At 52.3% G+C, this 22,859-nt stretch overlaps 1 protein-coding gene across 1 annotated transcript in view; it reads left to right on the forward strand.

The window, feature by feature from the left end:
* The window catches only part of CRAMP1L (Crm, cramped-like (Drosophila)), a 48,526-nt gene extending 26,181 nt beyond the window's left edge, over positions 1-22,345 (forward strand). Inside the window, exons 5-19 of the mRNA XM_008581422.1 lie at positions 899-984; positions 1,460-1,583; positions 2,920-3,001; positions 3,579-4,709; positions 7,169-7,343; positions 10,478-10,659; positions 10,748-10,822; positions 12,855-12,936; positions 14,100-14,204; positions 14,436-14,614; positions 15,330-15,398; positions 15,922-16,153; positions 16,986-17,150; positions 18,318-18,463; positions 21,611-22,345. Coding sequence (XP_008579644.1) covers positions 899-984; positions 1,460-1,583; positions 2,920-3,001; positions 3,579-4,709; positions 7,169-7,343; positions 10,478-10,659; positions 10,748-10,822; positions 12,855-12,936; positions 14,100-14,204; positions 14,436-14,614; positions 15,330-15,398; positions 15,922-16,153; positions 16,986-17,150; positions 18,318-18,463; positions 21,611-21,775 — 2,998 coding nt within the window. The 3' untranslated portion in view covers positions 21,776-22,345. The remainder of the gene's footprint in view (positions 1-898; positions 985-1,459; positions 1,584-2,919; positions 3,002-3,578; positions 4,710-7,168; positions 7,344-10,477; positions 10,660-10,747; positions 10,823-12,854; positions 12,937-14,099; positions 14,205-14,435; positions 14,615-15,329; positions 15,399-15,921; positions 16,154-16,985; positions 17,151-18,317; positions 18,464-21,610) is intronic.
* Positions 22,346-22,859: the final 514 nt, after the last annotated feature.

Genomic DNA, 22,859 nt, shown 5'->3' on the forward strand with positions numbered 1-22,859 from the left:
CCGCTCACTGGCTGAGCGAGGCACGGGAGCAACGCCGAGGGTTGCAATCCCGTTGCCGGTCCCCGGTCTGGTGCGGGGGCAGCACTGAGGGTTGCGATCCGATGCCGGACACGGAAAAAAGACAAAAGACAAAATATATATATATATATATAAACATATATAGATATGAATGTATAATTTTTGTAGATTTTTAGAATCATACCATATGCATTCTGTAAATTTTTCCACTATTTCTTAAAAGTTGAATAGCAAGTACAGAAGCAGCTCTCTTACCTGACATGATCACAGCTGTGAATTGGTCCGCTGAAAAAGTTAAAGCAGAAATTCATACAAACAATATGCACGTACCTTGAGCATTTTGTAAAACATACAAACCCATGTTCATTCACCATCCATTGGGTGGCTGGCTGTGAGCGCTCCAGGCCCTTCCTGTGTGGTTTACAGAGGGACTAGGGGACAAAGTTGATGCCATGTGGTGGTCATGTAGAGGTCATGTAGTAGTAGACCAAGAGCTTCTGCTGTGAGGGCCTGAGGCGGAGGAGCACACAGAGAGGAGAGATGAAGAGAAGAGCGGCTGTGCTATGGGGGCTGCAGTGCCCTGCACTTCCCAGGGCACAGGACAGCTGCTGCTGCCTCACAAGTCCCTGTGCACAGCAGGCACCCTTGGCATGTGAGGCATGGTTGGGAAAGCAGCGGGACGTCGAATCACAGTGTTGTAGCTTTCACCACGTGGGGTCATGCGGGAGCCTCGTGGGCTGGCAAGGAGAGCCTGGAGGCCAGGTGGACATTGGCAAGGCCCCTCTTGATCTAGCTCCGTGCACTTCAGACATACTAGCCCTTCCTTCCTTCCTGCCATTCATCCAGAGGCCTAAGCGTTTCTTCAAAATTCTTTTCCCAGGGCCACCACGGTACGTTACAAAGGGAGAAACCTGCGGATCAAAGCACCCATGTGCCGGGCCCTGAAGAAGCTCTGCGATCCAGATGGTATGTGAATGGTGTGGGAGGGGTGCACGGCCTGTAGCTCATGTGGCCAGAGGTAGCATCTATTCTGTCCCATCTAATGATGGACAGGCTGAGCTGGAGATGTTGCCGCTGCGAATGCTTTGTGTCTGACCCTGCTTCATCTCAGTCTTTCAAAGGGACAGCTCGTGAATTTAAATGCTCCATGTTACAACCTTGTCTGCTAGGTCAAGTTCAGCTCAGAAGCCATGGAGCATTCAGAGCAGTCAGCATGGTCAGGGTCCAGGCCCTGGCATCCTCTCTGTGGCTCTGCCTTTGCAGATGCACAGGTTGCCCCTTTGGACGCCCTCCCTTGCTGGGGTCCCTCTGGTGTGCTTGCTTCCTGTCATGAGGTGGTCTGCCCATAGCTCTCTGATTCTGTGGGTTTTCTGGCCAAGCACTTTGGTTTCTGCCTCAAGGCTGGTCTGTACTAGGCTTTCACAGTCCCTCCCTGTCACAGGGTTGAGTGACGAAGAGGACCAGAAGCCAGTGCGCCTGCCCCTGAAAGTCCCTATAGAGTTGCAGCCACGGAACAACCATGCCTGGGCCCGCGTGCAGAGCCTGGCCCAGAACCCACGCCTCAGGTAACCAGCCTTTAGTATGATTAAGAGGGGATCTCAGCTGCCCGAGCTCTCGAGGCAATGAGTGGGTTTCTCTCAGGAACTCCCAGTAGGACTCAGTTTTCACTCCAGTGCCCTGACATCACAGGAGGGCAGGGTGTGGGGGGGACTGCTGGCAGTGGGGGCCTCAGACTCTGGGGGCCTGGGAACACTGAGGTCCCCCCTGGGCTGGGGTCTTGAGGGCTGTGTGCAAACCGTAGGAGGATGTGGTGGTGAGAAGGTTGAGTGGCTGCAGAGCCTTCCTGTCATCTTTCCCCATAAAGTCCTTACCTCTCCTAGTGGCTCCCTGAAGATCGGCGTCTAATTTATGCATAGGGTACCACTGTGTGTATGGGCCATTTTCCATTTGTACCTTTAAAAGAAATGTTTAAATGGGGTAAAATTCACATGACATAAACCATTAGCCATTTCATTTTATTTTTGTTATTTATTTTTTGGGGGTTGGCCGGTACAGGGATCCGAACCCTTGATCTTGGTGTTATATCACCACGCTCTGATCAACTGAGCTAACCTATTAGTCGTTTGTTTATTTATTTATTTATTTGTTTGTTTTTTAAATTTTTATTTATCTATCTATTTATAAGATGACCGCTAAGGGGATCTTAACCCTTGACTTGGTGTTGCCAGCACCACACTCTCCCAAGTGAGCCACAGGCCAGCCCCTATTAGTTGTTTTAAAGTGAACAATTCAGTGGCATTTAGTACATCTGCAGTGTTGTGCAGCCTCTACCTCTGTCTGGTTTCACAACATTTTCATCACCCCAAGGGAGACCCTGTGCTCATCACTCCCCAAATCTCTCCTCTCCCCAGCCTCTGGCCACGACAGGCTGCCTTCTGTCTCATTGGGCGAGATGGGACGATCCACAGAAGCCTCCTGTGTCTGGCTTCTTCCACTGAGCACAATGCTTTCAGGGTTCACTGTGTTGTAGAACGTGTCAGTGCTTCATCCCTTCCATTTGGATTAATTAGTGCTATGCAGATCCAACTTTCCTGAACCCAAAGGAGCTAATGAATGGGACGGTGGACTGCACCAGTGTCCATGTCCTGGCTGAGATTCTGTACTCCACTGAAAAGGTTAATTTTCAGGAGAAAGAGCTGATGATGACCCTGCTAGTGCCCACTCCCTGGTGCCCCTTCTGAGGTCCCTTTTCTGTCTGATACCATCTTGCTGCAGGCAGCACTGGGCCCCTTCTGAGGTCCTTTTTCTGTCTGGCAGCATCTTGCTGCAGGCAGCCCTGGGGATCTTCCAGAGGTCCCTTCTGTGGCAGCAGCCTCCCTTCCTCGTCCTCCATCTCTGTAGGATGATCGTGGAGCTGCACCGAAAGGTCTCCAGCCTCATCGAATTCCTGAAGCAGAAGTGGGCACTCCATGAAGTGCGAATTGTATCTTTTTCTGACTAAAGCAAACCTCCAAACTCCGCAGCAGCTGCTGCGTAGGGACGGGGTCTTGCTTCCTAGTACGTGTTGTTGTTGTGGGGCCCCTTGGGGCATAGCAGCTGTGCCTGGCAGGTGAAAAGCTGGAACTAGAACCCGGAACCCTTTGTCCCCTGCGTTTTGGGTATGGAGCCCCCTATATGGAGTCCTTGCAGTGTCAAGACCCTGCAAGTGTCAGTGGCCAGAGCATCCCCGCCATCAGGTAGAGTGAGATGACCCTGGGAAAGCCCAGCCTTCCTCAGCCCAGCCTGACTCCTGGCACTGCCCATTCCCCAGACAGGCTCGGTGTGCATCAGTGTGGGTCTTCCAAAGACACTACATGCTGGTGTCCGCGTTATTTGGTAATGGTGTGAAGAAAGCCCCTGGGTCAGGTGTCAGGGGTGTGAGCTAAGCCCCAGGGATGCCAGGGGTTTGTGTGGCTGCTGGCAAGGGCCCCAGGCACACGGTACGTGTCCAGCCATGTGCCTGGCGAGCAGTGCCACTTTGATGCCAGCTAGTACCAGTTGGTCCTTGACAGTGCACTCAGCGGAAGACCCTCGAAGAGCGGCAGCTGCAGGACTCGTGTGCTGCGCCCACTCAAGAGAAGGTGATGCTGCACCTGTTCCCCAGTGAGAACTGCACGCTGACACCGCTGCCAGGTGTGGCCCGTGTGGTGCACTCCAAGGCCTTCTGCACGGTGCACTGGCAGGAGGGCAGCCGGTGCAAGCAGAGCACCAAGGACGCCCATGCGCTGCCCCCAGCCCAGATCCTGGGCATCCAGAGTGGGCAGGGCACAGCCCGGGGCCAAGTGAAGTGCCCGCGGGGCAGTGCTGAGGGCAAGGGCGGGGGACGGCCTCCTCCCACCGCTGACACCTCGCAGAGCTCTGGAGAGAGCTCCCCTGAAAGTGTCCCTGGGGAGGGGGCTGCCCCGAGCCTGAGTAGCCCAGACGCTCCGGACCGGCCTCCCCCCAGGCACCAGGACCCTGAACAACATCTTGAGAAGATTCCTACAGCAGGCAGGGACGGCCCCACCCGAGAGCTGGGGCCCTTGCCATGTGCCTATGGCCACCTCCCAGACCTGGAGGATGAGCTCTCACTCCTTGATCCCTTTCCCCGCTACCTGAAGTCCTGTCAGGACCTCATTGTCCCTGAGCAGTGCCGCTGTGCGGACACTCAGCCCGGGAGCGAGCACCCTCTCCCTGCAGGAGCTCCCTCCCCAGATGCTCCTGCACCCCACAGCAGGGAGGCTGCTGACCTTGCCCCACTTGGCCTGGACCCTCAGCCCAGCCCTGGCCCTGGGCTCCTGCCAGATGTTTGCACTAAAGACTCAGCAGATGCACCTGCAGAGGAGCCCCAAGAGAAGGGGAGCCCCTCAGAGCCCCCACCGCCTCAGGGACAGCCTGCTGCCAGGCCCCTAAAGGAGGTCCCTGCCAGCCGGCTGGCCCAGCAGCTCCGTGAGGAAGGCTGGAACCTGCAGACCTCTGAGAGCCTTACACTGGCCGAAGTCTACCTCATGATGGGCAAGCCGAGCAAGCTGCAGCTGGAGTATGACTGGCTGGCCGTGCTGGGCCCTGAGGACCAGGGTCCCTGCCCTGGCCCCCCGCCCGCCACTCTCCACAAGCAGCGTCTCCTCAGCTGCCTTCTGAGGCTCATCTCCACCGAGGTCAACCCCAAACTGGTAAATGGGGCAGGGTGGCTGGGGTCCCCAGCACTTAAGCACGTGCGGGTCCAGGGAGGAGAGACATGGCAGGGATCCAGGTGATGGGAGGTGGAAGCTCTTTCTTTCCCTCAGGTGGGATCTTGGGGCACTTGGTTAGGTGCCAGGAACACAGTGATGAACGGAGCAGGTGTGTCTCTGTCCTGTGGAGTTTTGACAGTGATAACAAGCAATAAGCAGTGCCCTTTGCACCCTGGTCATGCTCCTTGAGGCTGTGAAGCCCAGCGTGTGTGGGCCTGGCAGCAGTGTGGATGGGGCCAGGGTGACAGCTGCTGGGAGCCGAGCAGAGTGTGAGCTGTTGCAGGTTCCTGCAGATGGTGTGTAATGAGGAGGACAGGAAGGACAGTGTGGTAAACGGCCTTGTAGAGCAGGAGAGGTACAGGCCAGTCAGGTGGGGTGTGGGCACAGCTCCCAGGGAACCAGCCATTAGGCAGCTTGCTGATGTGGTCTGGGGCTCTTCTGGAAGCTCCTTATGCTGAATGGTCCCTGAGCCTGGGGGGAGGGGTCCCCTACTATACAGAGGCCAGTTAGAGCCCTCAAATGGGGCACAGAAGGGAGAGCATCCCCCCACCCCCGCCAAGTCTAAACAGAGAGCAAGGTCCTAAGACAGGCTGATCCTGAAATAGCAAGCAGCATGCATGGTGTGTTTCGATGTGGGTGTTGACAAGTAGGTGTAACCTCTGAGGGCTCGAACCAGGTGGCCTCCAAGGACTGGGGCCGAGGGCGAGAACCATGGGTCACAAGGAGCCCTGGGCGCTGTTTCACGTTTAGTATCGCATGTGAGGGCCAAGGGCGTCCATGTGCTGGGGACAGTCAGGCAGAACCCGGCACTCATGATGAGCCCCACCTCAGCTCTGCTGTGCGCTCAGCTGGCATCTGCCCTCCCTCGCTCTGTGTCTGGCATGCCTCTCCCTCAGGAAGCGTGCTCCTTGTGCTTGCAAGCCGGGAGAAAGAGGGAACGTGTGCGACGAGCTTCAGAGGGGCTGCCAGAGAGGTTCTCTTGGGGGTGGTGATGGGGCCTAGCACTCAGGCACCCCGAGCCCGACATGAAGGGTGGTCTTGGCATTGGCAGTGCTGCGGGAGGGTGCAGTAACCAGACAGAAGACCAGGTTAAATGACTTTTTCAAGTTTGGAGGATCACAAGAGGAGACTGTGCAGAAACATGCATGTCGAAGGTCCTGGGGAAGGAGGCCCAGGCAGGCGCAGAAGGCAGCAGGCATCTTGGGACAGGCAAAGGTCCCGGCCTTGGCCCCAGTGAGCAGAAGTGGGGCAGGTTGGAAGTTGTCCTGCAGAGAGTGGCAAGGCAGCAGTAGCCTCACCTGGGACCTTTTTGGAAATGAAGCTGGTAGAGGGAGAGCTCAGCAGACTGAGGGCTGACAAGCCCCCAGGTGGCTGATGCTGCTCAGCTTTGAGAACCACCAGCAGAGGTGCCTGTTGCCTGGCCCTGTGGTTCTCCTTCTCACTGCCATTTCTCACCTGGCAGAGCTGTGACAAGCAGGTGCCCCAAACACTGAGTCCCCAGAGACGTGGGAGGCCAGCTAAAGTGCTTAGTCAGAGGTGGAAGAAGCCACATAGGAAGGTTCCCGGGGTCACAGGTCCCATGGAAAGGCAGAGGGGCAGGAATGGGGGCTGAAGGGCTGAGCGGGAGAGTGGGCGAGGCTTTGTTGAGAGCCTGGCACATGAGCTTCATAATTCACAGGCAAGGTTGCTCCAGGTGGGACCACCGTGGGGTAGGCACCAAGGAAAGCTGAGAAACTGGGAATCTGGCCAAGTCTTCCCAGGGGGAGCGAGGGCACCAGGACAAGAACAGGGATGGCGTCTCTGTGGCGGGACCCCAGGACATAACAGCTGCATCTGCACAGGCCTGGAGCTGTACGCAGGCCTGTGAAACTCTGCGAGGCTAGGGCTTGGACCTGTGCTCTTGGTTGTGATTGCATTTGACTCTAGAAAGTTAATCTGTTTCTTTCCTATGACTCACAAGCCGAAGAGGCCTGTGTGGTCGTCTAGGCTGGCTTTCTAATAGTGCTTTTTTAAGAGGCCAGCTGTCGCACCTGGCAACTTGAGCACTGCTTGGGTGGTGAAGACCAGGCCGCATTAGGCCCTGTCCCTCTCCCTCCACCACAGGACTCGCCCCTTGCCACCACACAGGTGGTGAGGACACGGGGTGGGCCTCGTGGGGCAGTTGTTTTCATTACTTCTCTGACCTATGATTTTTAAAACTGGCAAGCTGCCGAATGACTTTGAGGGGCATTGAAGTCAGATGTCTTTGACCTCTGACCTCTGGCCTCATGGAAGCATGGTCCCTGACCCCTTCACCTTCTGAATTTCAGGGGCATTCATGCCTCCTTCCCTGGGGATCTCATTTCAGAGCCACTTTTCATGTGCTGAGTTTGATGCTGTTTGGCCTGTTTCTGTTCCAGGCTCCAGAAGCCAATGCCATGTCCATGGCCTCGGTGAGGCCTGCCCAGGAGGAGCAGTCAACGACTCCCCCAGGGAAGATGGTGACCATCAGCTCCCGGAGCCCCCGCTGCCCTCGGAACCAGGCCACCCTCCGCAGCAAGACTTTCTCACCCAGCTCTGCACCTTGCCCCTCAGGTGAGACTCAGGCCGCCCTGGCTATGCCAGCTTATAGTCCTGGCTGTTACACTGGGCTGAGGCTATGGGTGCAGGTGTGCCTGAGGCCTGCCCTGCTGTCCAGTAGGCCACGGCCCAACAGACAGCTAAAGTGAAGGAGTTCCCACCTCCTCATAGGGAGGGTGAGCACCAGGGCCTGGCACTAATGATTTTGGGGTCGGGGTGCAGGAGCTGGTAGGAAGCAGCCTTTGCCAGTCCTGTCACTTGGGGGTCTTGCTTCATGAGGCCAGCAGAAGCCTCCACAATAGGATGAGATGGAGGTTTAAAGCCCCTGAGAAGGTTGATTCTTTCTAATCTATAGCAGCTGAGGTATTTTGGTATTTTTTTTTTTTTTAACGTCTAAAGCAGGAGAATAAAGTCCTCTGTCAGGGGATATGCCAGCAGTTTAATTTAAAATCAGGGTTCATGCGCCAGCCTGTGGCTCACTTGGGAGAGTGTGGTGCTGATAACACCAAGGCCAAGGGTTCAGATCCCTATATAGGGATAGCCGGTTGGCTCACTTGGGAGAGCATGGTGCTGACAACATCAAGTCAAGGGTTAAGATCCCCTTACCGGTCATCTTTTTTAAAAGAAAAAAAAAGTAATTTAAAATTAGGGTTCATAAACTGAGTTACTGGGTACATAAAACCCCAAGATAAGCGTGACCAGTTTCCCTGAGGCATCAGTTTTACTTGCTTTTAACCTGTAGTATTTTAACAATAAAGCAGATTATCAGGGCTAGAATGGTGGCTTCTGCATGAATTTTTTTTTTTTTTTTTTTTTTTTTTTAAAGATGACCGGTAAGGGGATCTTAACCCTTGACTTGGTGTTGTCAGCACCATGCTCAGCCAGTGAGCGAACCGGCCATCCCTATATGGGATCCAGACCCAGGGCCTTGGTGTTATCAGTACCACACTCTCCCGAGTGAGCCACGGGCCGGCCCTTCTGCATGAATTTTAAAGGTAAAATAAGGGGCCGACCCCGTGGCTCACTCGGGAGAGTGCAGCACTTGGAGCGCAGCGGCGCTCCCACCGCGGGTTCGGATCCTATATAGGGGTGGCCGGTTCGCTCACTGGCTGAGCGCAGTGCAGGCGACACCAAGCCAAGGGTTGCGATCCCCTTACCGGTCACAAAAAAACAAAACAAACAACAACAACAAAAATAAAGGTAAAGAAACTTGCTTGCTTTCTGTGGCTGTGTCCATGGGTCTGGGGCGTGTCCCTCTCTGTCGCGGAGCAGGTAATTGTGAGCCTGGCGTGCTCCTCTGGCCAGGTGGAGTCCTGCAATCTTCTCAAGACCTGCTGGAGAGGTGGGGATAGCCCAGGCTGAGGACTGGGTGTGCCCGTTCTGTCCTGTGCCCCAAAGGCCTCCTTTACGCTTTGGCACAAATGGTGTCATCACAGACGCATTAGGCAGGTGTTCTTGCTGTGGATGCCTCAGTGGTTCTGGACGTCATAACCATCTGGTACTGGCCCAGGGTCTCTGTTCTGGTGACTGGTGTGCATGGTGCAAGATGCAGTCTGGCCTCTGTCCCTCAGAGTCAGCACCCCAAAGTTAGGCAGAACTCTGGTCTGGACGGGTGTACCAGAACATATGGTAACATTTTGGCTGAATGTAGAGTCCTGCTGTGTATTAATAGTTCAATAAGATTATTTTCATTTCAGAGAATGTCACTGGCTTTATATTTTCTCTAACTTACTATGTTGTGAATAACTTGCCTATTAAATGCTGAAGATTCTATCTCCTTGAGGATCCTTCCTGGTGGCTGTTGAAGAAGTTCAGGCTGCCGCTGAGTTAGGGTCACATCCTCCTGCCTCTTGCTTATTTTTTGTTTCCCCTCTGCTTTCTCCCACTCCTATGGCTGATGGAGAAGGCAACAACACCCTCTGAGTCTCTTGTCCTTGTAGAGAAAGGTGTGTTTGTCAGTGATGGGGCAGCTGGTGGGTGGTATAGTCTTTTCCACCTTATGTGCTGTTTTTTCAATTTCTTAATTCTATGTACTCTTTAATTTCCTCTGTTGAATTGAAGATGCTTATAGACCAACGAACCTACAATTCTAGAAATCCACACCAGCACTTAGAAAATCTGGTCTGTGGATGCTGTGAGTGTCAGTTTAATTTCACAGATTTGTAGATAGAGAATAAGGAAAGGGGACTTGTCCCTACCATGAGGTTTGCAGCAGCACTGATGATGATGAAACAGCTTGTAGAATCTCAAAATAGTAGTTTTTAAATAAATATTTTCTCTTTCTTTATCTCTGGGTCTGATTCTATAAAACTAGAGATTTAAAAACTTAATTTGTTTTTTTTTTTTTTTTTTTAAAAGATGACTGGTAAGGGGATCTTAACCCTTGACTTGGTGGTGTCAGCACCACGCTCAGCCAGTGAGCGAACCGGCCATCCCTATATGGGATCCGAACCCGGGGCCTTGGTGTTATCAGCACCGCACTCTCCCGAGTGAGCCACGGGCCGGCCCAAAACTTAATTTGTTTTAAGTTGACAAATAATAATTGTGTATGTTTATAGGGTACAATGTGATGTTTTAATCTACATACACATTACAAAAGTAAAATTAGAGATTTAGACCAGGGATCAGCAAACCAGTCTGCAGCCCACATCTGGCCCATTGCCTGCTTTTTGTAAATAACGTTTTATTGACACACAGCCACCCTCTTTTGTTTGAATGTTATCAGTGGTTGCTTTGGTGTTGGAATGCAGAGCTGAGTTGCCCAGAGACAATGTAGTTTACAAAGCTGACACCAATTATCTGGCCCTTTACGGAGACAATGTGCTGACTTCCCGTCTATGCTAGATGTTCTTGAAGGCTCTTCTAGCTCTGAAAAGTCTCTGATGGTGAATCTACTCTTCCCTCTGAGGATTGAACAGAGTGGTGAATCGATTTTGTCCTGTCCAGGAGAGTTATGGTCAGCTCCCAATGGGAAAAGAATTTCAGTGAGAAAGACGGGAAAGCAGTATTTTTATGGGACTGAGATAGGAAATTCTTTCAAGTCAACTGAATGGGTTGTCAAGAGAACTTCTTTCTGGCTTTCTTCTTGATAGAACTCCATTCACCGTGGAGTGAGTGTCCTATGTTGATTCTCCCTTCTCGTTTTCCAGGTTTGAGAAACCCTCCAAGACCCCTCTTGGTGGCTGGTCCCTCCAGCACAGGAAGCAGTGACTCAGATGGTGGCCTTTTTGCTGTCCCAACAACTTTGCCACCTAACAGCCGACACGGCAAGCTCTTCTCTCCTAGTAAGGAGGCAGAACTGACTTTCCGCCAGCATCTGAGCTCCATCAGTGTAAGGGCCAGGCCACGTAACCCCGCATGCCACGTAACTCCCTGTTTGTGAATACATCCTCAGGGGTCGGATGCTATTTCCTTTACAGATGCAGTCAGATTTCTTCTTGCCAAAGCCCAGGAAATTACGGAACCGGCACCTGCGGAAGCCATTGGTGGTCCAGGTCAGGAACCCTCATTAAAAATCTGCATGTGTTTCCCCGGCTCCCCCTGGCAGGGCTGACCAGGACACACTGGTTTTCTTCCATGTCTCAAGTTTTCATGGTGTAAAATGGGGGGAATCTCTTACCCTTTCTTCCTTCTTATGAATAGGATAAATAAAAGTAATAACAGGGAACTTAAGGGTACCTGAAAGTACAGCTAGTCTTTGAACAACATTGAAAACTGCTTGCAAAAAAGCCAGAAAGTCCTGGGAAGTCAAGTTTCAAAAATATCCCAGATTGGGATATATTTGAGAACTATCAGAACATCTATAAATATTTAGTCAGTGGAAGCAGTTGGCAAGGCATGTGGGTCGGCCAGAGGCCAGACCTCTCATGAGCTTATATAATGAGTGTTGGGAGGACCTGTACATGCCACATGCAGTCCAAGGGGAAATGTAGGGACTCAGAGGCACACAAGAAGGCAGGCATTGCCATTTTGATGTGAAAAGATAAAGGAAGTGAGCTGGAAGTCTGAAATAACTGTGGCCTTAGAAATTTATGAATGTTTATTTTTTGCATTAATTCACAGGTTTCCTTTTGTTAAACTCTTAGAAATCTCATTTTCTATTGAGATTAGTTTATTTAGAAATGACATCACATGGAAGGTCTGAGGAAGAAGTGTTCTGAATCTTAGATGTCTTTGTTCACCCTAATGCAGCTTTAGCTCTTTTAATGTTGCTGTATCTCATCCTGTGCACAGGACATGGGGACACTCCCTGGCTGGGCACGAGCTTTGTCCAGGCTCGCAAACTATGGCCCGTGAGCTACATCTGGACTGCCTGTTTTTATTTAAAACAGCTTTGTTCACGTATAATTCACATACCATAAAGTTTACCCATTTAAAGTGTATAATTTGGTGGGTTTTAAGTATATTTACAGGGTTTTACAACCATCACCACCATCTAATTCCAGAACATTTTCATCACCCCAAAAAGATATGCTGCACCTATGAACTTAGGTTGCCTCTCCTGCCAGTCTCTGGCAACCACTAATCCACTTTCTGTCTCTGTGGATTTGCCTATTCTGGGCATTTCCTATAAATGGGATCATACAACATGTGGTCTTTTCCACCTAATATTTCTGTAAATAAAGTTTTACTGGCACACAGACGCGGTTATTCATTTCTGTACTGTCTATGGCTGCTTTCCCACTACAATGGCAAGATCGAGTGTGGCCTTAAAGCCTAAAATATTTCCTTCCTGGCCCTTTACGGTAAGTCTGCTGAGACCTTTCTTAGCCTTTGGAGCGAAGCTGGCTCAGAACATCTGTAGTTCTTGTCGTGTTGATAGACTGTACCCCCTGCTGTCTCCAGCAGCACCTCCTCTCGGGCTCTGCTGGTACTGACACTGTGGTGCATCTCTAAGGGGTCAGGAGACATCTCAGTGAGCCGTGGGTCCTTTACACACTAGCAGTGAACAGAAGCTGTGTGCCAGGAGACTGAAGTTCCTCATGACACTTGGCTTGACAGATTTTTTTCTGTTAATGTTTTATTTTGACTACTGACTGTTTTAGTGGCTAATGTAGTTTTTTCTTGGACAGTAGTTGTCATCATCCCACAGGCACCCTGAGCACACTGAGACTTAGTCATCCACATACAGGAGCCTGTGAAGGAGCATCCCGCACCCTTTAGTCCTTCTGTGTCCCCCTGCATGAGGCAGCCCAGAGTCAGGGGTCTCGTGATGGTCCACTACAGTGGTTATGAACAGATTTACATAACTAGTTGCATTCCAGCCTAATCTAGAAGAGCATTCTGGATTAAAGGTGGATCATCCTGACATTCCTGCAGTTTTCCGTTGGGAAGCTGTGACTCCCTGGATTGGTTTTGGGGAGGACCCAGTGGTCTGGGGCTTGGGGTCCACAGGACATAACTGTGCCAGGCATCTTTGTGTGGCTGACATTAGAACACTCGCCTTCCTGTCATTGGGTTGTTTCTGGTGGCCCAGTTTCTGGCACTGGAGTCCTCGTCGCTGACGTCTGCCACTTCTCCTCACAGAGAACACTGCTTCCTAGACCGTCTGAGAGCCAGCCCCACAGTGTCTGCTCCTTCTCCGTCCTGTCTAATTCCTCCATCACAGGTGAGGCCCGGGATCTCCTCGCCTCAGTGTGGCCTCGCATGTGGGAATGGCAGGTGTTATTTCCGTGGCTCCGTGAGTGACATCTCAAGCATCTCTTTGCTCGTTCTACCAGCAGACACCACCTGTGCCCTACTGTTGGGCACGGGCTGCAATGGCTGGCAAGGCACAGCCCTCTGTGGTAGGGAGTGTGGAGAGAGTGTCCTTGGAATATGTCTCAGGTGGCCAGCGTGGCTCACACACTTCACTCGGTTCAATTTAGTGGAGCATCTGTTGCCACCTTTGATGTTTAATGTCTTGTCAAGCATTTTACAGGGTAGATGTGTTCTTAGGGCATAGGAATCATGCTTCTGTAACTCTGTAAATTCAGTGGGACCTTGGCTCTTTAAAGTAAATCTTTTTTTTTTTTTTTTTTCAAGTCTGGCCAATACAGGGATTGAACCCTGAACCTTGGTGTTATCAGAACCATGTTCTAACCAACTGAGCTAACCGGCCAGCCCTGAAGTAAATCTTATATAGTGAGAGTCCTTTGGTGAAACATACCCTGTGATTTATCTTATCAGTCTGATTTTCATGTGTCACATTTTTTATGGCAAGACCCACACAGCTGTCCATTGCTTTTTCTCATGGCTGCTTTTCTTTTCTTTTTTTTTTTTCTTTTTTGGCGGTTGGCCAGTACGGGGATCGGAACCCTTGACTTTAGTGTTATGACACCGTGCTCTAGCTAACTGAGCCAACTGCCAGCCCTCATGCCTACTTCTCAGCTGTAGAAAGCCTGAGGGTGAAATCACATTGTAGTGGCAGAGTCCTGGTCAAGATCTGCTACTACAGCTGCCTCAGAGGTGCCTGCAGCTCAGTTCTTCACCCTTAAAGGGCCATTGCCACAGACGACAGTGATGACGTCTCCCTTTCAGCAGCTCCTGGGGCAGAGGAGGGGGCATGGTGGTGTCACTGTGGCTAATGCCAGACCTCCTCTTCCGGTTGGGAGCCTTTGTGACCTCTGACTCCTCCAGTTAGCAAGTGCTTGCAGCATTCAGTGGTTTCCTGCTTGGGTCAGCTCCTGTGATCCTGACAGTCGTGTAAAAGAACCCCTGCAGCCCCGTCTTGTGGTAAGGGGGCATGGACGGGTAGGGCTGACGTGTCTGCTCTTGTCCCCACCCTCACAGGGAGAGGTTCCTTCCGGCCCATCCAGTCTTCTCTGACCAAAGCAGCTCTGTCTCGGCCAATTGTGCCCAAGGTCCTTCCACCCCAGACCACGAGTCACCTGGCCAGTAAGTCTGTAACCTGCACAGTGACAGCCACTGTGAAAGGTTTCTGAGCAATGTTATTGTCACAGGATTTTTGGGTGTTTTCTTCTTCAAACCATAATGCCTCCTATCCTTTAAAGCCATTGGCTTTTGCATTGAAATGAGGTGTGAGGGAGAAGCTATTCTTCAGCCCTCTTGGAACATATTATGGGGTGTCAGTAGAGCAGAGATTTAAAATGTTGTTTCTGTTGCCAGGTGCTATTGACTTAGCAGCTAAAAGTGCCGGCATCATCCCTGGGAGCCCCCTCCCTGTCTTGGATACTGAGGGCTTGTCTGGCATCTCTCCACTGTCTTCAGACAAGGTGACAGCTGCCGTCTCAAGTCAGGACTGCACTGGAACCCACCAGAATGGAGACCCCATCCCTGCCGTGGGGGTTAGTGTATTTAGAAGGACTTCGCTGAACTGCCACCAGCTTCTGGGGTGGGAACCAAGGCTACAGGGCAGAGGTCATGCTGGACTACAGCTCTGCCTTTGGAAAGGTTGGGCCTGATGGGCTGGAGGAGAGCTGCTGACCTGGGGAGGCTGTGGCTGAGCGAGCACTGTGCACCACAGAGCAGGATGGGGGTCCAGATCCACTGCAGGGAGGTGGGGGACAGGCCCTGTGTGACATGGATCCAGAGCTAAGATGAGCATGGAGATGCAGCTCAGTCTGAGAAGTGACTGTAACTGAGTGGCCAGCAGCAGCCCCCGGCCTCCTGCTTGGGCATCTCTGAGAATTCCCTTCATCTACGTGAGCAATGGTCTCTCTGCTGCCCACAGCCTGCTCAAGAGCTGCCTGAGGGAGGGTGGGTAGGCCGACCCCGATGGGAACCCAGGGCCCAGGCCTGCCTGCAGACTATGAGGTCAACTTCTCAATAGAACTTGAGTTTACTCTTTGGATCAACAAAACATTTTAAGCGCAGAGCCCACACTCCAAAAGCAACTTTACAGCATTGCCAGTCTAGACTGTGACCCACTTACTGTGCTTCTGGCTGTTGGGAGGCCAGGGCAACTGAACAGCTCTCCGGGGCTGAGTTCCTGGAGGGTGCTGGGCAGCATTCTGCCGCACTGGGGCCAGCCTCTCACTGGCCTTCCTGGTGTTCTTGTAGGGCACAAGCAACCCATTCATCAGCGTCCCCTCAAGGCCTGAGCAGGAGCCTGTGGCAGATGGTTTCCAGGTAGTGTGCGCTTTGGGGCTGATGAGCAAATTAGCCACCCCTGGACCTAGTCCTGCCAGTGGCCCGGCTTCTGTGCCCTGTGCTGCCGTGATGTTCAGTGATTCTGTCCTCCCACACCTGCTTGCCTGCTGCCGCGAGTGAATGACTGGCGTATTGCCTCCCATCTCAGATCTCTGTCTTCCCCTCGGTGAGGCTGGCTGATTCAGACCCAGTTAGGGAAGGACTGAGTTTTCTTGGCCAGGGAGGAGGAAGCTGGCAGCTGGTAACACCCCTGGCACCCACTCTTTGCCTGTGCACTTCCACTGTCTGGCTGGTGGCAGTCGGAGCAAGTGCAGGCCACTTTGGCCTGGCTTTCTGACTCTGCCAGCCCTCGTGTTCTCAGGAGAAGTCAGTTCCCAAGTGTGTCCCTCCCGTGGAAGGGTGGGTGACTGCTGCGCTCACACCTCTGAGGCTGAGGTTGATTTTTTGTTGCTTGTTACAGGTTTTGATGGGCTGTGTCTCAACAGTGCTTGTCTCCCAGCAGGGTGCATCCATTCTCTCCTTGTCCGAGCTGCCCAAGGCTCCTCTCCAGAACGGCCTCTCCACACCCCTGCCTTCAACAGAGACCTCCAGCACCCGGCTCTCTCCGCCCAACGTCTCTGCACTGCTGGACATCTCTCTGCCTGGCCCACCCGAGGACGTGCTGTCGCAGGGGGAGCCCGCCACACACATCAGCGACTCCATCATCGAGATTGCCATCAGCTCTGGCCAGTACGGTATGCAGCAGGTGGCCTCCCGCTGCCCCCCTGGAGGCAGGCTCCCTTCAGGAAGGGGCTGTCCCATGAGTGCTGCAGCATCTTCACCTCCTTTCTGAGTATTTGCTACACTTTCTGAGAATGTTCCAACTCCGCTGTCATTTTTGAGTGTTAACTCTCTGACACCACAAGGTGCTGCCTGGCTGTGGCAGGGCCAGGCAGACCAATGAGGGGTGTGTGGACTGATGGCCGGTAGGATTGCTCTTGACCCTAAGATGGGAGCAGTGTAGCTGCCAGGCTTTCTCCAGTCTGGGGAGAGGAGGGCGTTTCCCTAGTGGACTCTGAATGTGGGTAGCCGGCCTACGGGTGTGCAGAGGTGAGGAAGTGGGTGGACTGTACCTGCCGAGGCTTAGGTCTCCCTGCTCTCAGGGTGGTACTCCTGATGGGACGCAGGTGGGGCTGGAGATAGGCATGAGCTCACTGCAGTTGGTTAGCCTGGGGAGGGCCACCCCACTGTTTGGCCTTTCTGTTCTCAGTGGTGCGCTGGGAATGACATGCACCTTCCAGGGCTGTCAGAAGCACCACAGAGGGGTCCTAAAGCTCTCTGCACTGGGCCCGCTTCGTGCGTGGTGGTTGCTTCCATTACTGTCATTCTGCATCGTGTCCTTCCTGTCTCGCGAAGCCCCCTGAAGGCTTTGCTGTCCTCTGTAGATCAGTGTTGCCCTGCAGGTATGGGGCGCCAGTGGTTCAGCAGCGCGTAGCATGCGACCCGCTGCCTTCTTCGAGGGGGGATGGGGAAGCAGGGTACCATTCACCCTCACGAGGCGTCTCTGACCAGGATTTTGGTTGACAGGTGAAGGGGTCCCTCTTTCTCCAGCAAAACTGAATGGCAGTGACAGTTCCAAGAGTCTGCCTTCCCCGTCCAGCAGCCCCCAGCCAAACTGGATCACCTCTCCCACCCACGACCCGCAGTGGTACCCCAGTGACTCCACAGACTCCTCACTCAGCAGCTTGTTAGGTGAGTGTCTAAGAAGCAGCCAGGCCTCCTGCCCCAGGTCCATAGGGAGCTGACGTGTGAGGACCCTGGAATCTCATAAATCTGTGGCCAGACTTCCACTAGAACCATTTGCCTGTTTGTTTCTCAAGTGTTTATTTTTTTCTGAGTTAGTTTTGGAGGGGTTTTTTTAGTTTTTTTGTTTAATTTTTCTCTGAGTTAGTTTTTTTAGATCTAACTTATGTGTGGGAAAATGCACAGTTCACTAAGCTTTCACAAGCACGTGCACCTGGCAACCCACAATTTGATCAAGATGTAGAACATTCCCTTTCCCCATGTGGTTCCCTGTGCCCTTTCTTGTTCATCCAACTTTGAGCGGGAATCTGCCACTGGCAGGAAAGAAAAGATTGGTGTCTCTGCGCTCTCTTAGTTTCCTTCTTTCTGGAGTCAATAAAATATTCTGAAGTGGGTGTTCAGCCGTCTTATGGCCTATTCTTGACTGCAGGCTGGAGAGTTCATAGGTGTGTTCTCCTGCTCCCCACCACCTGTTGGCTCTCTGGGTGCCCGGCCTAATTGTGGTGGAAAGGGTTTGTTAGAGAAAGAAGCCTGGCCACTGTTTGCTATACAGGAAGAGCTTCTGTTGTCTGGGATCTGTCCCCTTGAGGTGTCAGAGAGCAGCCAGGGCATGCAGATGTTCACAGTGACAGACCACCCCAGGGAAGGGTGTGTTATATACATGATGAGCTCAGCCAGCCCGGCTGTGAGTGCCACGCCTCTCAGGTGGCCCAGACAATTGGGGGCTCAGGGTCTGGAGGTGCAGAGGGGCCAGCACCCAGCAAGTGTTTCCTGTTGTCACATACAACAGTATAGACGTGTGCAAAGTCAAATACGAATCACAAGAAGTTGGAAACAGCCTTAATGCCCATCAGTGAGGGATTGGTCACGTGGGATACAATGTGGGGTGGGGGATGGCAAGCAGACGGGGATGCTGGGGCTCCTGGAAAGTGAGGTGCATGTGTGCTCTGAGGCTCACTCCATGAGGAAAGCCAGCCCCAGCCTAGCAATACCCTCCCAAGCACTCATGCAGCCTGTGGCCTGGCCAGCCACCACCTCAGCCCCAGGACCCTTCCATTGGACTTGTCCAGACCAGACTGGGTCTCAGGGTATTCTCCTCTTGGCTTCTCTCTGCAGCAAGTTTCATCTCCCCAGAGAAGAGCCGGAAAATGTTGCCAACTCCTGTTGGGACAAACAGTGGTACCTCCTTGCTTGGCCCCAGCTTGCTGGATGGAAACTCGCGGGACTCATTTGTGTCCAGATCCCTGGCCGATGTTGCAGAGGTATGTGTGCTGACTCTGCACCTGAACTTGACCATCCAGCCCTGTGCCTGGGGGTTGCTAGATCTCTCCTGCAGACCTGTGGGTTTTTGAGTACTGCTCGCCAGGGGTTAAGCATACACAAATCCAGGCCCCACCTCTCCCAAGAACAGGGAGGTCTGGCGACACTGGACTAGTGTTCATTTCCACATGGCGCAAGTGGCGCATCTAGGGAACCACTGACCTGTGAAGGTGTCTGAACCTGGGATGCCCTGGTGTCGGGGTGGAGTGGGGTCTCTGCAGACAGCCTGAGCTAGGTTTGGATCTCATTATGTCCTTCACCAGCCATGACCTCAGCTGCCTGGGTTTCCTGGGTTGAGGTGCTGGTGCCATTGTGTAGGAGCATGTGGCACTTGTGAGTGCTTGTTATCACTGCTGCCATCCTCATGGCAGGGGACCTTTGAGCAGTGCCTCCTGTATGTGTCCTGGCCAGGCCCGGGAAGCTGGGCCTGGGCTCTGCAGAGGGGCACGGTGCACCTCCACCGAGCTCGCACTTCCCTATGCTCTGGACACTGCAGGTAGGAGGCGTGTGGGGGCAGATCCCCAACATGGAGGCGAGACTCGATGTGTGACCAAGGCAGTGTCCCTCTGTTCTTTAGCCAGGCCATCTGCACATATTGCAGGCGTGACGACAGGCACACAGCATGCATGAACAAAAAAAGTGCGGACGAACGGTGCACTCAAGAGCGAGAGGATTCCAAGTCTAAAATGCTGCTCACATGGGCTCTATCCTGGAGCAGTGCTTCCCAGACCTGGTTCCCTGGATATGGAGATGCTGGTATTCCTCAGGGATTTTGTCATCAAATACTTGAGGGAAACTCTGGATCAAGGTTCAAAACAGCTGTTTCCCATGGAGTCCTCAGCTTCTCAGTATCCTAGTGCAAACTTGCATGTTGAGAGGGTGAACTTAAGGACAGACTTTGGAGAATTCTGATCCAAGCCATGACATGATTGGAAATTTTAGCCAAATAGAAACGTAGACCAATAGTGTAATGAATCTCCCTCCCACCACGTATGGCATTTCCCAAACCCATTTGACCACAGAATCTTTATTCAGAGAACACCTTGTAGCCCTCATGTTCCATAAGAAACCAGTCTCTCTCCCTTCCCATGTTTGCGTGGACACTTGTAACCACCTGGCTCCTATGGAGAGAAGCAGGGCACAGACGTCCTGAGGCGGCATGTCAGGACCTCGCTGTTCATGTATGGTCTACAGACCAGCTGCAGAAACACCTTGGAGTTAGAAATGTAGACTCTCGGGCCCACCCAAGGCCTGCAAATCAGAATTTACATCTTTAACAAGATGCCTGGGTGACTTATTGCACATGAAAGTGAGCCATGTGGAACAGACGTAGCTGATACCTTGTGAAACATCATGACCATAGCAAGTAACTTAAACATACTTACCTGCAGAAAGAGCAAATAACCGCCCCAGCAAAAGGACTTCACGAAAAACTCCACACTTAAAAACATGGTAGCGGGGCCGGCCCGGTGGCGCACTGGATAGTGCGCCGCTTGGGAAGCGCGGCGGCGCTCCCGCCCGAGGGTTCGGATCACACGCACCCAAAAAAAGCTAGTAGGGAAACTTGCCAGAATTTGAACCCAGATCTGCCAAAACTCCAAAGTCAGACCATAATTGTGTCTCCCAGTGTGTAAATATCTATCAAATACTTTGTGCACATGTGTGAACATGCCAAACTTTGAATGATTTAAGTATAACCTGTATTTTAATACTTAGGACAGCATCATAAAATTAATTTCTAAATGAATATTGAAATTTATCCAGTTTCTATGTTTAGCAATTGGTGTTAATTTACCTCTCATAAGTGCTAGAAAGGTTCTACAATACCTCCTCCAGCCCTTTTATACTATTCAAGCTTTTTATTAGCCCTAATGTTGATTGCCTTCCCAGGGCATCTACTAGTTTGAGTATAATTTGTCTAATTAAATTTAAAGAAGAGATGTTTCAGGGAGCACCATTTCATCATTTCCTCTTAAACTCTATGCTGTGGACTTTAATGAGGACCTAAACCCCATCTTAACCCAGCCACATCGTCTAGAAGCAGAATTTGAAATGTGTGCATGAAATTGGCTGAGGGTGGGATTTGGAAGAAGTGACAGGGTGAGGAGTGTGTGAGGAGAGGGGAGCTGGGTTGCCACAGGTCGATGGACGCTTCCATAGTAAACAGTTTAAACCCTGGTCAGAGGGGCGGCCTGCCACACAAGGCAGGCCAGTGAGCTGTGCTGTGAAGAGCAAGAAAAACAAGTTTAAAGTTCAAATCATATCAGAGGTCTACACAGAGTTACCCAGAGGCTTCCCATTCATTAGTTATGTCATGGTGTTCACCAGCAAATACTTACTCAGGGCCTACTGTGTGCCAGGTACTACCACAGGCACTGAGTGAGCAAAACGAAGGCTCTGTCTTCACACGGCTCCACTCCAGCAGAGGCCACAGACAGTAAACAGTGGGAACTGTATGTAGACTCAGTGAATTTGCCTGCAGGATAGAGTCCTAGTGCTGAGTCCCCACTACCCTCCCCCTAGACCTGCAACCCTGTGCTCGTCCTCTGCTCTGTGCCTCCCTCACCACGTCACATCCACCATCCTTCTTGGGTTGCCTGTTCCCCCTCAGGACCTTTGCACCTGCTGTTTCTTCACATGGGTGTGTGCTTCCCTCACATGTGTGTGTGACATTCTTCTGAACTTCTGCTCAGATCCAGCTCCTTGGAGAACCCTTCTCTGACTTCCACCCCATGGCATACTCTCCCCTCACTCTGCTTCTGCTCCCTTCAGGCTGCTCCACAAGCCCTGCACTCCGTTGTATACCATTTGCCTGTGTTTATTGACTGTCTGCCCCATGAATCTCAGGAGGGGGAGAGCCACCACCCTCATCCCAGCTGCCCGATGGGCCAGGGCCTCCATGAAAGCTTGGCGAAAGAGTGCATGTTCAGATCTCTGCAGAGTACTGGGCCACCAGCAGCGGAGGCGATAGGAGATTATCATCTCGGTAGAGAACCACCTTCTGCTGACATCCCCACTGTGGTGGCCACTTGCTTCCAATCCAAATGACAGGCCAGCTGACCCGATCTTCCTTTATCTTTGTCCTACAGGTGGTGGATTCCCAGCTGGTGTGCATGATGAATGAAAACAGCATTGATTACATATCTCGGTTCAATGACCTGGCCCAAGAGCTATCCATCACGGAGCCTGGCCGCCGAGAGATTCTATTCGATAACGGTGGAGGTGGCCCCCCCACTGGTGACCTCTCCCAGTGACCGCACTTCATGGCAGGGGCACTCTGCAGGCTGTATGGTAGGGCTTACAGGCTGGTAGTCCTTATCTGTGGTAGATGAAACCTTCTTCAAACTATAGAAAACAAATCAAGCCCAGGACCCCACAGACAGTCTGAACAGAGGCACCTCTGCACCCCACAGTGTGCAACATATAGGAATAGCTGGTCACAGCCAATTCCCAATGAGCAGAGGGCGGCGGTGTCCCAGGCTGAGGACAGGAACTGCCGTGGTGTGGGAGTGGCACCTCACCAGTGCCGGGCGGCACGAGGCTCTGCAGCGATCCTGTTTCAGTCCACATTCTGCCTCATTGGCTGCGCTAGACATTCGTGGGTTTTCTCTGTAGGAGAAGGGAGTGTGTATGCTTTGGCCTTGTCATTGCATACTGGGGAGTTGCCATCTCCCCTCCCTGCAGGGAGGCTCCGGGACACTGCCACTGTCCTTTTGCCAAATCTGCCACAGTGCAGCCATCCTTTATGCGGATGACGGGGAGGACAGTGGATGTGGCCTGGGCTCCTGCCTCTTGGTATCCACACGCTGAGACAGCAGATACTTTAGGGGGCAGCAGAAGGGTCCCAGGGCAGTGTCACCAAAAACACTGACCCTTGCCTAGTGCTTCCCCTCTAGAGGTTTTCTCCTGGCCGACTTAACAGGAAAGGGAGAGAACCATGTCTTTTGCAGGCTGTGTGGGCTGCCTATATGATCCTGCTCAGCCTGCTGAAAGTGTTATTCTTGTGTTGTAAAAATGAGGAGACATGGGAGAGGAAGAACAGAGTCCCCTGTTTGGTTGGTTTTCTTCCCATGTCCATCTGCAGTTTTCCTCTAGGTGGTCTCATGTTATTTCTCTGGGAAGACCCTTAAGTACTACTACAACTACAGATAAGACTTCTTCAATGCTAGAGGTATTACTGTTTGGCACCTGAGACAAATCTGTCTTTGCGGGGAAGGTCTTCTCTTCTCCAGAGCCTTCTCTGCCTTTCACTAACAGTGGTGCGGGGTGTCCCCTGTGCACATACTTAATCGTTCACAAGTACCTTTGCCCACAGGCGGCATGTTTCTCTTCTTCCAG

Source organism: Galeopterus variegatus, unplaced genomic scaffold (assembly GCF_000696425.1).
Source record: "Galeopterus variegatus unplaced genomic scaffold, G_variegatus-3.0.2 Scaffold92, whole genome shotgun sequence".
In the NCBI taxonomy this organism is placed as follows: domain Eukaryota; kingdom Metazoa; phylum Chordata; class Mammalia; order Dermoptera; family Cynocephalidae; genus Galeopterus; species Galeopterus variegatus.